The sequence below is a fragment of the Leptopilina boulardi genome, unplaced genomic scaffold, assembly GCF_019393585.1.
Source record: "Leptopilina boulardi isolate dan_hultmark-lab unplaced genomic scaffold, ZJU_Lbou_2.1 LbouV2_208, whole genome shotgun sequence".
Classification (NCBI taxonomy): Eukaryota; Metazoa; Arthropoda; class Insecta; order Hymenoptera; family Figitidae; genus Leptopilina; species Leptopilina boulardi.
Genome location: NW_026137761.1, coordinates 1,260,937 through 1,276,114, shown reverse-complemented (window position 1 = coordinate 1,276,114; position 15,178 = coordinate 1,260,937). Strand labels below are relative to the sequence as shown.

At 27.8% G+C, this 15,178-nt stretch overlaps 2 protein-coding genes across 8 annotated transcripts in view; one reads left to right on the top strand and one right to left on the bottom strand.

Moving 5' to 3' along the window:
* Nucleotides 1-15,178, bottom strand: part of LOC127278580 (potassium voltage-gated channel protein eag) — a 1,151,741-nt gene that overhangs the window by 242,494 nt on the left and 894,069 nt on the right. The gene's annotated exons all lie outside the window — the stretch shown is intronic.
* On the top strand, nucleotides 4,545-13,369 carry LOC127278586 (MTOR-associated protein MEAK7). Its single transcript, XM_051300379.1, has 2 exons — nucleotides 4,545-4,803; nucleotides 11,347-13,369. The coding sequence occupies exon 2, from the start codon at nucleotides 11,347-11,349 to the stop codon at nucleotides 12,679-12,681; it is 1,335 nt and encodes a 444-aa protein (XP_051156336.1). The 5' UTR covers nucleotides 4,545-4,803; the 3' UTR covers nucleotides 12,682-13,369.

Below are 15,178 nucleotides of genomic sequence, written 5' to 3'. Positions count from 1 at the left end.
TATTTTCACTAAACACAGGTATTTTTACATTCCGCTAACTTGCTTCTCTCACTATACATAACTACCCAAGTAGCACGTAATATTACCTGGTAACATTACTGTAATATTACAGTGATACTGAAATGTCCGCCTCATGGTAATATTACTAGATAATGTTACTGTAATATTACACGGTAATATTAAGGCATTATTACTATAATATTACAGTAACATTCTAGTAATATTATACCGTAATATTAAGGTAATAATACATGAGAATATTGCAGTAATATTAGAAAAATATTATTTCACGAAAAAAATGTACCCATTTGGGTAATCGAACCCCGAAATCAAGGCACACAAGTCCAGAGTTTTACCAACAAGTCACACTGACTTACAATATATTTATGATTGTGATGCTTTATGAGTAACTGAATTCAATCTGTAATATTACTGTAACATTACCATAATATTACAGTAATATTACTCGGTAATATCACCATCAGGCGGACATTTTTATATCACTGGAATATTCCAGTATTATTACTGTAATATTACGTGCTAGTTGGGTATTAATGATCACTCACGCGTTTTTAATTCTTATTCACTAATTAAAAATCTCATACGGAATAGCTCAGTTGGTTGGTGCTCCAGGCTTTGCGGGTTGAGCGAACGAGGTTTGCGCCCCCCGTCAGCCGGGGATTTTTCCGACACGTGAGCTATTCTGAGCTGGAGGTTTGACGTCTAGGTGCGACGGTATACATTGTCGATTAATTGTCCGATGTATACCGCCGAAACTAGACAGTCGATAAACCGGTTGTACTCAGAAGAGGTTTTTCTACAGTTTCCCTCTTCTCTGGCGAGAAAACCCAATGACGGGTGGTTCAGGCAAATGCGAGTACTCCTATCTTCGAAAGTCGCACTGTAGGCGCATTAGGTTAAAAATTTGCAAAAAATTTGTAGAATGGTTATGCTTCATCCATAAAAAGTATTTCTCGGGGACTCTTGTCGAGTGCGTAATATGCCAATAGGGCAGGAGTATAAACGAAAAAAAAAAAATTAAAAATCTCACGAATTTCAACTGCCCGAATTCCTTATTCCCCATTCCTTCAAATACGTCAATTCTCGTTTTCCGTATTTCAACCTAACTACTTGTAATACGGAATCGCGCCACTGCTAATACTTCTTTTTTTACATGGAATCAAGATGTTACTCCGTGCAATCTGGACAGTAACTGATAGAATCTAGATTGCTGTCCGTATATGTAAGATCAAATATGGTACCTGGTACTATCTAGATAGTACCCCGTACCATCTATTTCTGTCCGTGTATTACTCGCTTGAGTAAGAGAGAGAAAACAGATTACGAACAACCAATCAGGTTTGTGTATTTAGGAAAACGCAAAATAAAAAATTTTTTTACCAAAGGTGTAAATGCTCCATAAGTCCTAAGCAGAATAGTTTTGCGAATGACGTTCGCGAACGTGAAACAAGAGTTAGAAAAGGACAGAGATATATTTGTATCCTTTTCTATCTCATGCATCTCGTTCGCGAACTTACTGTGTGTTGGCTTTTACAAAAGTGATTGGAAACCCAGCCTAATAGGATAAAATCTAATTTTTTGAATATCTCACTAAAATGAAATTTTTGAACCTAAATATATTAAAATTTTTTATTTAAAAATAAAATTCTAATATAATTAGATTCGAAAATTTTATTTGAGCGAGATATTTTAAAAATTAGACTTTATACTATATACACTCATGACCAGATTTGCCTATACTTTTTGTGCTTTTCTAACGCACGTGTTGTCATCACAACATGTGAGTTGGAAAAGGACAAAAATGTGTAGACATTTGTGCCATAGGATACAGTAGTTATAATATAGGATGCAAAAGACAATTAATACTGTTTAATGTAGTTTTTAATTTCAAATTTAATTTATTTAAGCATCAAAAATGACCAATAAGGACATAATGAACTAAGGTAAATGCACTAATTACGGCCCGATTCGAGTGTATTTTGAATATACTTTACCCACCGTAATTGGAGCCAATAGAAATCTTAAAAATGTTTCAATTACGGCGAGGGAAAAAATATGATCTCAAATAAATAAATTAATAATTGTTTAAATGTGCATCTTTATTAGTAATTGTATCAGAAAAAGATTAAAATAATTTTTAAAATCATTTTGCATCAATTATATTAAATATAATAGTAAATAATAGTTATTTTTAATGAACGCGCCGTATTTGATGCACTTACCCTATTAAAATCAACAATGAATTACGTTTTTAATTTTATTTTAAGGAGACATTCCAGTTCAAAATGGGAAAAAAGAAGGTTTTTTTAGGATGTATTTCTAAAAAAAACATAGTCTAAGAGGGCGACAATGTACAACATTTTCAAAAAATGTTCATTTTTCATGGGGGGATCGATTCCGAGATTTCTACAACAGATAAAGACATAAAATAGAAAACATTTTCTTCGTTAGATATTTATCTATGGATGGAACCTCAAAAACTGGAAAATTTCTTTTTCCCTTTTTTTCTATAACAGAGATTCTGAATAAAAACATGTGTTTTTTTCAAGTTTTGGAAAAATGTACCCTAAAAAAAGAAGGGGACGAAAATTCCATTTTTTTGATGTTCCATCCATAGAGAAATATCTAACAAAGAAAATGTTTTTAATTTATGTCTCTATCTGTTGTAGAAATCTCGGAATCGATCCTCCCATGAAAAATGAACATTTTTGAAAATGTTGTACATCGCTGTTATCTTGGACTACAAGTGAAAAAAAATTATTTTTTCATATTCTTCAATAAGTTATTTATAACATGTAAACAAAAATTTTCTGAATAAATGTCACTGTTTTTTAAAAATACATTTTAAAAAAGCCTTCTTTTTCCCTATTTTGAACTGGAATGTCCCCTTAAATTCATAGCTTGTATTTAAAATCAGAAACAACCATTTAATTAATAGTGCTAGTTTATTTAATTTATTAACTGTTAGGATATTAACTTTTATTTTATATTTTAAATAAACTTATAAAATTGAAATTTTTATACTAACTCTTTTTAATTTATTATTAAAAGAAAATTAATTTTTTTTGTTTATGATAAAACTATTAGGGTCAGTTGGGGTAAATGGGGACAAGAGGTTTTAGAGCTTAATTTACAATTTTAAAATTAAGTTCAACGTCAATATTTTAACCTCAGATCACCTGCAAGAAGTTTTAAGTATTGCCAAGCTTTCATATTGACAATTGGCAGCAAGATAATTCTAGTTATCGCTCAATGCATAAAAACTGGAAAATCAAAGTCAAACTGTTTCAGTATTTTATCTCGCATTTCAAAGAAAACAGTTTTAAAAATTATATAAAATTTTTTTCTTATTCCTTATGACTACTTTAACAGAAATTCACTTTAAATTTTTGATTTTTGTCAATTTGGTTAATAATAACAAGCTGTCCCCATTGTTATTATTAACCAAATTGACAAAAATGAAAATTCCAGTGAATTTCAGTTATGGGAGTCATAAGGAATAAGAAAAAAATTTGGTATGATTTTTAAGTCTGTTTTTTCTCAAATACTTAAATAAAAAAAAATAAAAAAAATTTAATTTGTTCAACTATTATATATCTACTACAAATTTTTTAAAAGTTTTTCATCCCTTAATACAGTAATATACTTTAGGAAACTTTTTTCTTAAAAATTTTTTAGAAACTGTACTGTCCCCATTTACCCCAAATTTTATGAAATTTTCTAAATTTTGGGGTAAATGGGGACAGTCAGTTTCATGCGTTTGAAGCTTATCCAAATTTTTTTTGCTGCATAAAATTAATCCTGGTAATGTAAATAACAACTTAAAAAAATAAATCCTTAAATATTACCATTTAAGATATCTATGTTAAAATTATTAACAAAGGTAAAAAATATTTAATAAAACTTTTTTTTAAATTAAAGTTCATCGACATGATATTTTTCATTTAAAAGTCACATTTATTTTTTAGATATAAATATTAATCAGTTTCCTTAGAGATTTTGGAAGAACAAAAGTGCGATAAAACAATAGAGCATTTGGTTATATACCTATATCAAATCAGATATTAGTAGATTAAAATTATAATAAATAAAAAATTTTTCAAGTAGAATATCCGGAAATACCTACATATTTGTCCAATTGAAAAAAAATTTAAACAATTAATTTAAGCTCCAAGAACAATATAGGTATAATTATTTTTTTAATAGTTATTAATATAGTCTGCATAAGAAATATTCAAGAAATTTTTTTATATTACTGTTGTCAAAGGTGACACTTCGTTGAGATGAATCACCATACTATACATATTATTTAATACTAAATTTCCTGAATATATATAATTCTGTAATTCTTTTAATTATCTCTGTATAAAGACCTAAGAATATTATTTCATAAATAAAAAAGGCATTGAATACAATTAAAAATCTTAGTTTTAATTAATATCATTTGTATCTTGCAGTTAAAATGCTAATAAATTAAAAAAAAGATTCGCGGGTCACGCAAGCGCTGCTTGAACAGTCGATAGAAGAGGAGAAAAGCAGACGACGAGAATGAGCAATATATCCCATAACCTTAAATATTAAAATAATTTCTGATCTTTGGAGTATTCATCAGTATTAGGAGTGATTATATGATATTATCTTGTTACACAATTTGAGAGTTTGATGTTAAGTTGTTTTCATATAATTAAATTTATAACTGTGATTGTGAAAAGAAAGACTTTTTAGTGAATATCTGAAAATATATGGATAGTCATTGTACACGAAACTGCTGTTATAGAAAAGGTCCGTTTATTTCAATGTTTGTTTTTAAAATCTCATAAAATTTAATTATTTTTCAAATGTTGTTATTCATTTACTCAATATTCATTTCATTTATTTAAACTTGTAAATCTGCTTATTCAAATAAAAGTTTTATTTCTTTATTTATCAGAAATTGACCTGATTTGAGTTTATTTTGCTTTTTATTTTATATCAAATCTGTTTTCAAGGAAACTCGATGTAAATAGATGTACTTGCGTTGTATTTATAGGTTTTGAAATAAGCAAGATGCAAATTCATGAAATCAATTCAACTCAAAGTATCTTCGACTTTTTGATGTATTATAAGAGTAGTAGTATAATATAAAATAATTTAAATATTATTATTATTATTTAAAATAGTATAATAATTGTCAGTCAAAATGCTCAATGTATTTTTTTTTTACTTTAGAATGTTTAAAGTCATTCATATATTATTGTTTAACCTATGGCTGTAATCAATTCATTAAAGTTATTTATATTTATTTCATACATTTTATTATTTATATACAAATTTTTAGAATGTATTTCTCCCACTACTTTTGTAAAATGTTTTAGCATTTTACATTAATATCAATTTTTAAAATTGTAAAAAAATTGTATTTTTCAGTTATTAGGGTGTCTGCAAAATTTCATTTTCAAAATTCCCTGTCATTTTCCTAACTTTTCCCTAATTTTTCTTCTTCTCTGACAAACAAATTTTTGAATTATATATAAAATTATGCTTTATTCATTTACAATTCCTTATTGTTTTTCAGTCACAATTTCATGTATAAATGGAAGTAACCTAAAATAATTCTAATTTTTTAAAACATGATAAAAATTCTTTGAACAAAAATTTTCTGATTAAAGATTTTTGGAAAGTCTGAAACTAATTTTTAGTGATTATAAATTATTTAATGTATAATGAAATAAATTTTACTTTTAAAACTTAAAATATTAAGATAATGTACATATTTTATACATTGTTTACAGTATTGTAAGATATCACAAATTGAAAAGAAATAATTAATTATGAAATTGATGTTAAAATTTAAATTATATATAATAAATTTGGTAATTTTTATAAATATTTTTGTATTTACATAAGCACCTTGATATTTCAATTCTGAAGTTGTTATAATGGTTGTAAGGAAAATAGAGTATTTTGACACTTGGTAAATTTTAATATAAAAAAAGCACCTAAATAATATGAAATATAAATTTCTTCATTGGTCTGTTCTCAATAGTCTAAGTTGCTTATATATTATTTGACTATTGTATAAAAAATGCCAAAGTATTATGAAAAAATTGACTTAAAATTACCTGTGAAATATGATTTAACATATTAATCAAGACTAACTAAAACTAACGGTTTTTGCTAGTAAAAATTTTTTTTTGAGAAACTTAATTTGTCTTTAAAATTATCATAACCAATTTAGAGAATATTTAAAAACAATTTACCTATTATACTGAACCTTATACTATAAAATATTACGAAGTTATTAATTTTTACAAATCAATCTACAATTTCAAAGCAACTTTAATTTAACACCTTTTTTAAATTATTATAATATACTAAATTAGTTACCATAAATTGGTCACAAAAAATCTCCATGAGGAAGCTAGGTGTTCATGAAATGATAAAAAAATCAAACTTCAACCTGGCAATTGTTTTTTCATTATATTATACTGGAAAGTTTGTAAATATTTAAAAATTAAATATTACTTAAGGTTTTTTTTTGTTGTCATAGAAAGTATACACTTAAAACACCAACTCAAGAGGAGGTGAAAAAAGTGTACCTAAATGTACTGATTCGGTGCGTCACATGTGGTTATGTACGTTTAGTGTGAAAATATAAGAAAGTGCAGGCAATGAAAACAAACCTTTATTAAGTATTTTCAATTTACTAACTACTTAATTTTTATTAATTTCTTTTAATTTTGTAGAAAAAATTCCAGAAATAATTAATTTTATAGTATATAGTTATGTGTTTTTAGGATCACATAGTCCAAATTTAATTTTAGTTTTTTTTTTATTAAATTTTTCCAACTGTCAAAATAACCTTTTCTCTTTCAAACTGAATTTCAAAAATAAAATTCTTACTTAATTTTTTTTCGAACAAATTGGAATGTATGCAGAATTCACTTGATTGAAATTTAATTCATTTCATTTTAAATTAAAATAATAATATTAATAAAGTCCAAAATATAAAATTAGGTATTAAAATTATTCATATACCATTTTTGTGTTGTACAGATGGAAAAATTTTATAATTTGTTTTCATTAACACAATTAACCATTTAAAACTATTTAAATTGACAAGATTAGTAATTGATATATATATTAATAAAATAAGACTTTTGTCTGTATCTTGCTCAGAATTCAAAATTTTTGACATAGTTTGTCGTCTGAACAACAAAATGTCCATAAAAAAATTTGAGTCTGTATACGTCTAACGGTGTCTAACGGTTAGAGAAGTCAGGGAATTCAAGTCGTCAGTGAATTTCTTGAATTTTCTGGGATTTTTTATCAATCTAAAATAAGTATTTATTGCTTTAAATTTTTTTTTGATTTTTTTCTCTAATCCAATGAGATTTAAAAAGGGCGCCTTTCCACCTAATTGTATTTTATGGTTAACGCGACGGATATTTTTATTTATCGTCATTAAATAAGTCACATACTATAAGTGACAGTTAAAGGTAAAGAAAAATATTGTTTATTGTGTGCAGCACCAGTATATTTCCTACTTGGTATTTACTATTTATAGAAAAAAAGTTCCAATTATTGTAATATAATTTTTATTATTTTTATTATTATTTATAAATTTATTATATTATATATGAATTTTTTTTAATATAATGATTATTACAGATAATAATTATAACGTTTTAACTTATAATTATTATTTTTTAATATTCATTTATTTATTTATTTATTTAGAATTACAGACGGGTGATAAACCCATTATAAAGTTTAAATTGTAGACAATAATTTTGTCATATAAAAAAAACAACTAAAGATTAACATATTATGGCCATAGAGTTATTATAAATTATTATTAAATTTTAAGAACGGTTTCACGCAGCTCAGCAATAAACCTAACTAAGCTAACTCCAAAAAAGTCCAATACATCACTATAAAAATTTCCCTCACTACATATTATTTATTATATATTATTTTTTATAAATTTATTATTCATTTATTTTTATTATTAATTATGAAATTGTTAAATTTTGTTATCTGTAAACATTTCGTAATAAAAAAAAAAAATTCTTTTTGATATGAAAATAAATTGTTTGCTTTTTTAAAAAATTGTCAATTTGATTTTAATTTTTAAGTTTAAAGTTTAAAACATTACAAAATTTTTTTTAGGTTTTATTTTTTCAAAATTTTTAAATATTTTTTAAAATATAATTAATAATTTTCGGTTAATTTAATTTTCTTTTTGATTACATAATTCATTTTTATTAATTATCAATTAATTACATTTTTTGAAAAAAACATAAATTTAAAATTTCCATTTGCAATGAAATATTTATAGAAAATACAAAAAAATATTTAGCAAAACTAATTTTTTTGTAATTTTAAAGATTATAAAAAATCATTGATTAGTTTCTTTAAAATTTCTTTATAATAAACAATTACATACCGGATTTCGCGCACTGGCGCCCATTTAATTTTGCTATTAGATATAAATCTAGTTACAGAATAAGTGTCAAAAAAATCAATATCGACAGAATTGTTCAGAGTTTTATAAAGTTATGAATAAGTGAATAAGTCAGCTTTATTTAAAAGCAGAAATTTATTTTCACTATGTGATCCATATAGTAATTTTATAAAAATATAAATAAAGACTATCCCAGGTGCGAGTTGGCGGTCGGCCCCAAGTTGGGCCAACCATGTGCTCAGTCGGCCCACCTTGGGCACTCTCTTAATTTGAATCAGTGAAATTTCACTGGTGAAATAGCTAGAAGTCGGTTACTAAATGAATCAGTCAATCTGTTTTACCCATTACTGATAATACAGATTGACTGATTCATTTAGTGAAATTTTCACTGGAAATCATCAGTGATATATGACTGATTTTCAGTGAAAATTTCACTAAATGATTCAGTAACCGACTTCTAGCTATTTCACCAGTGAAATTTCACTGATTCAAATTAAGAGAGCAGCCAGAGGACGGGCCAACTAGCGAATTGATAACGTCAACCGAACTAGGGTCGACTTGGTTGGCCCAACTGTGGCTGCCAAGTCATACCGACCATTATCCCCCACAGTCGGCCCAACTATGGGAACCATGGTTGACCCAACTAGGGCTGCCGACGTTGGCAGCCATAGTTTAAGCTAAATTTATATTTTTGTAACAGAGGTCTACATATTTTCGAAAGGTATTTTCCTGCTCTTTTTAATGGTGCAAATTTTTTTTAAAAAAGTTTACCCCTTTTTTAAACATTGTAGTCCTCTTTCCTCACTACAGTTTTTGAATTGTATTCCTAAAAATAAAGTATCAGTAACTGTTAATGCCTTTAATTCCTTTCATAAAAGATTACAGTTCACTTATAAAATGGAATATAATAATGAAATAAGTTTTTTTAAAAAAATTAATAGGACTAAAGACAATAATATTATCACAGATTGGTACAGAAAATATACTTATTGGAGGAGACTTTTGAATTATTACTCAAACCATCCAGTCCTGTCCAAAATTGCAATAATTAAAAATCGTACTGATACTGTTATTATAATTTCCGACAAAAAGTTTAATGACAAAAACATTGATTTAATCAAATTAATTTTAAAATTAAACAATTATTCAGATGAATAATTAATTAACAAACACATAAAAAAATCTTAGAATTTAACAACAAAAATTCATATTCAATTTCAAATTTTTAAAAATTTTAATACTCAAAAAATTTTTTTTATTTAAATAAAAAATCCTATATTGAATGGATGGTATTTGAAATCTCATATGGAATTCCACATGGGAACCCATAAGGGATTCCATGTGGATTCTTACACCATATCCTGTCTGAAATTTCGGTGTGCTTTTGTATGGAAACCTTCATGGATTCCTTAATGGATCTAACATAGGTTCACACGTGGAATCTCATGTGGGTTTTTCCAGTGGGGTAGAGTAAAATTCGGTTAAGAAATTTTATTTTGTGGAACCTGAAAGTTCTACCTGTTGTTTTTTTAACTGATTCCCAGTGAGAAATTTCCAAGACTGAATAGTGGCTAAATATTAGACCAGTTATTTTTACCAATATTGGTCCAAGGCTGGGAGTGTAGAGACCAATGCCAAGGCTCGAATTTCAATATTGGCCCAATATTCAACCAACAGTCAAAAATACAACAAATCAGACTCCAGCCAAGATTAAAAAAATTAATTATTAAAACTGAAATATAATAAAATTTTTTGTTATATTTATATATTATATAATATCATTATTATTTTCCTTCGAATCAAGGGTTATATATAAAATCATCCGCAATAAACGGAGAAAAAGAAAAAAAATTTTCTAACGTCATGCTAGACATTAACAATTATCAGCTAAATAAAATAGATATTGTGAAGATTCTGTACATATCGCGGATACTTATATCCTAACCGATTGATATTGTTTATGAGAGAGAGAAAAAACACTGCCATCTGGCGGATAGTAAGAAAGTTAACGTTGCGCGAAATTCTAATTGCGTGAAGGAGAAACTGTAAGTATAAACATTTACTTGAAAATGTATTTACTTAAGAATGCATTCTATTGCATTAAACAAAACTTAATTAATGTTATAATGGTCACAAATAATTTTTTTAATTTTAATTCTTTATACTTACAGATTTCCTTCACGCAGTTTGAATTTCGCGCTACGTTAACTTTCCAACTATCCGCCAGATGGCAGTGTTTTTTCTCTCTCATAAACAACATCAATCGGTTAGGGTATAAGTATCCGCGATATGTACAGAATCTTCACAATATCTCTTTTTTTAGCTGATAATTGTTAATGTCTAGCATGACGTTAAAATTTTTTTTTTCTTTTTCTCCGTTTATTGTGTATGATTTTATGTATAACCCTTGATCCGAAGGGAAATAATAATGTTATTATATATAATAAAATATAATATATAAATATAACAAAAAATTTTATTATATTTCAGTTTTAATAATTAATTTTTTTAATCTTGGCTGGAGTCTGATTTGTTGTATTTTTGACTATTGGTTGAATATTGGGCCAATATTGAAATTCGAGCCTTGGCATTGGTCTCTACACTCCCAGACTTGGTCCAATATTGGCTAAAATAATGGACCAAGATTGGCAAAAGTGCTCCCAATATTGGATCAATATTCAGCCAATCGTGCTTTTCCCACTCACAGTAAAAACCCGGGCTCAAAATGATCTAGCTAGCAGGATCATTTTGATCCGTAGCAAAAATGAGCTCAGGTTTTTACTGTGTTTAAGCAATGTTCTGTTGTTTCTATACGTTCTTTAGAATTTTTGTCCAATCTAAATATTCAAATTATGTTAAAAGTATGATTTTAATTTTAGATGGGCCATGGATCAAGCAGATCAGCTTCTTCTGCAAACATTCTCTCAGCGGAAGAGTTAATATTAGTGGAGAACCTTTTCAAGTCTATGTCTCGAAGTTCTGGTTCGATTAAGCGTGAAGACATTTTTAAACATTGGTCGATTCACTTGGATGAAGATCTTCTCCAATTTGTAGTACGTTTTCTTTGCCACGAACCCGGCAAAAGAAGTTCTGCTGTTAATGGCGAAAACTTTGGACGCCTTTATGTTTATGCAGTACGTGGAAATTCTGAAGAACGTACGAGTCTCATCTTTAATGGATTTTTCGAGGGAGATCAGAAGTACGAAATACCTGCTGCTACTTTTCTTCAATATGTAGAAAGTACCATCAGTTCTTATTTAAGGATACATAAAAATTGTGCAAGTTTACACTATCAAAGTTGGAGTAGTATTGGCTGCACGGTTAACGTAAGAAGAATCAGTATGAGGGCTAAAAGTTTATGCGAAGAAATTTTACAATACGGAGATAGTTTGACAGTTGACCAAATAGATAACTGGTTTAGTCATGCTTCTACTTTTAAATTAATCCAATCACATGTATTTCAGTGCCTCTTTATAGTTTCTCAAAAGAAGAATGATAAAAACACAGCAACACGAGTACATGACCTGAATCTCTTACCGATTTGTAAAGGTTTAGAGAACATTCCACATTTTCCCAGTATTCTAGGTATTGGAGACGTACTATTTCTAAATTTGAGTTTACCTCATGAAATGCAAAACGAATGGAGATTCCTTTTTTCAAGTCAAGTTCACGGTGAATCTTTTTCTACAATGTTGGGGAGAATTTCGATGCAAGGTTCGACGATTATAATCGTTCAGGATTCAGATGATCATGTTTTTGGGGGATTTGCTACGGAAAGCTGGACACTTAGTCCAAACTATAAAGGAAATCAATCTTGCTTTTTGTTCAAACTAAACCCTGAGATTTTGACGTTTCCATCAAGTAATTATAATGATCATTACCAATATTTGAATCTACATCAGCAGACAATGGTCAACGGTTTGTTAATGGGAGGTCAACATAATTACCCAGGATTATGGTTAGACTGTGAATATGGAACAGGGAAGTCAAGTGTTTCCTGTACAACTTTCTCGAATTATGTTCAATTAAGTAGTAAAGAGGACTTTCACATAAAACATCTTGAAGTCTGGGGAGTTGGTTCAGTGCCGGAAATGGAAGAAGATTTGAGAGATTCCAAATCAATTTTAGATCAAGATCCTGCTTCGAAGGTTATGCTTGAATTATCGGGACGCAAATTGCACAGCGAGGGAATAAGAGAAGAGAGACAAACCTGAGGGTCGTTTCGAAGGTTGAGTAAACGCGTTTTCTTCGTTAAGAATTAAATGTATTTACGAGACTTTCATTATGAAGCCGAGTCTCAGTGACTCAAGTAAAACGATTTGTGTAAAAAATAAACATTATAATTGACTTTCAGGTAAATGCGTTTATACGATACTAAAACAGATAATACAAAACGAAACTTCTGTGTCTGTGAAACTATCAATGTACATATGTACATTTTAGTCATATATTTATTTAACTATAAGTTAATTTTAAGCGTCATAGAGAGCATCGAATGATCGTTATACTCACAACGGCCTGATATACTAATTGGAAATTAACTTTACTCATTGTTAATTGTTTGGTATATAGCTTTATTAACTACGAAAAATAATTAATGTTTCGACAAAATGTGATATGTCGTTTCTATTGTAATTTCGTTACATATCTTAACTGCTGTTTCTATTTCTTAAGTATCATGTTGATTAGTAAGATGATATTTATAATTCTCGATTTTCTAGCCCACCTAGTCATTTTTTTCTTTGTCAAACACAATATGTTGATATGTTCATTCTCCTCTCGATACACGATTTATACCATAAAGATAAACATTTCTTTTTAAACGTTCGAAAAACAACTGTTATATTATAAAAATTGAGAAACTATGAAAGTGAATAAAACAAGGTTAATAATATTATCAAATTATTTACTATTCAATTTTTTCCTCTAACTAACAATTGCTAAGATTTATACATGGTATCACTTAATTGTGTTTTAATAATTTATAACATATGGAACCAATATTGGAAAAAGTATGAGGAATTTAAAAAATCAAGAAAAATTCGCAAAGTTAAACTATTGACACTTTTGAAAATTTAAGTTAAAAAGCGCAAGCAATATGTAATATGCATGTGTTGTAATGTACTTAAATAAATGTTTGTAGGGCATTTAATTCACTAATATATAATTAACCCTTAAAGCGCAATGTTTCAAAAAATTACATAAAGTGCACAATGGGAGTTTTACACTTAGACATTCTTGTGCGTTCTGTACTGATTGAATTGGATACTATTTTACAACCAAATTAATTAAGAAAATTCAATATATCTATTTTTAAAGAGGGGTTGTTCAAGTATTACCAAAACCCTTGAAAATATGCTTACGTAATACTTGAATGGCCCCAGATAGGTTTCATAGCCATTTTTTAAATCTCAATTAAGTAGTTAAGAAAAATACCCAGTATAGGCACTCTTGCTAAGAAGACGTACTGTATGTGTTTGTTTAATGACGTTCTTTAGACTTTGGCAAAAGACGTCTTTTATTTATATCTTATAAATAGAAGGGGAAAAATAGGTGTAGAGATTCAAAAAATTCAATTCTTTTTCTTTTCATAAATCGGTTGTAAAACTATTGAAAAATATAATCTGAAAATTCCAAACGAAAATATCGAGCCGTTTAAAAGTTATAAACAATTAAGTGAGTGTCCCAATGAGAAAAAAAGCTCTTACCATCTAGAGGGTTAAGTATGGAACTGTTTACATACTTGTTGAAAATTCCAACATATGATTCTATAGATTTAATTGCTTTATATATAGGAATGTATCATATAACTTCCTGATAAAATGTCCAGATGAATGTGTGTAGATTTCTTTTTTTGTGAACATCATAACTTTAAAACGTTTTAAAGTTATGTGATTGTTGTGATTTCACATGTAAAGGTTTTCTCTCAGGTTTTCTCACGAAATATTTGACAGATTGATCTTAAATTGTGTAGAGAACTCAAAAATATCGTAAGGAATCGTTGTTATGAGCCAGAGTATTAATATTTTGTCAAAAAATGTATTCTTAAAAAATTGCATATTTGAGGAAAATTCAATGTGGCAACAATACGATTTTATCCATTTCCCCAAATAGCACTTAATGATACAGCAATATTGTATTAATATTGAAAATGTCACTTTGCAGCAATATTGCGTGATAAATTTGTGTCAATATCAAAAACTATTGAAAACTTATTTTTTGCACATTTTGAATAACATATGTGAGTAGAAAAATTTTTGAAGTTCCGCAACTCAATTTGAGAAAGGATTCAGTATTCTATTATGTCTAACTAGCGCCCCGTTATGTCGGCCCTTTTAAAAACTATTGGAAACTTAATTTTTTACCATTTGAAATAACATATGTGAGTAGCAAACTTTTTATAGCTCCGGAACTCGTTTTAGATAAATATCGGTGTTTTAAGTTGCCTAATTTGCGCCCGGTTATATCGGCCCTTTCGAAAACCATTGAAAACTTAATTTTTTGCCATTTCAAATAACATATGTAAGTGGCAAATATTTTGTAGCTCCGGAGCTGCCCAAACGCAGTATTTGCGCATAATTAGCGCAGGATTTCAAGTAACCTGTTTTTAACTCAACTTTTCAAAAATTTCATGCAATAAATTATAAAATTAAAATTTACTATAAATATAATTTATATATTTATTATACTTACTATATTTACTATATTTGT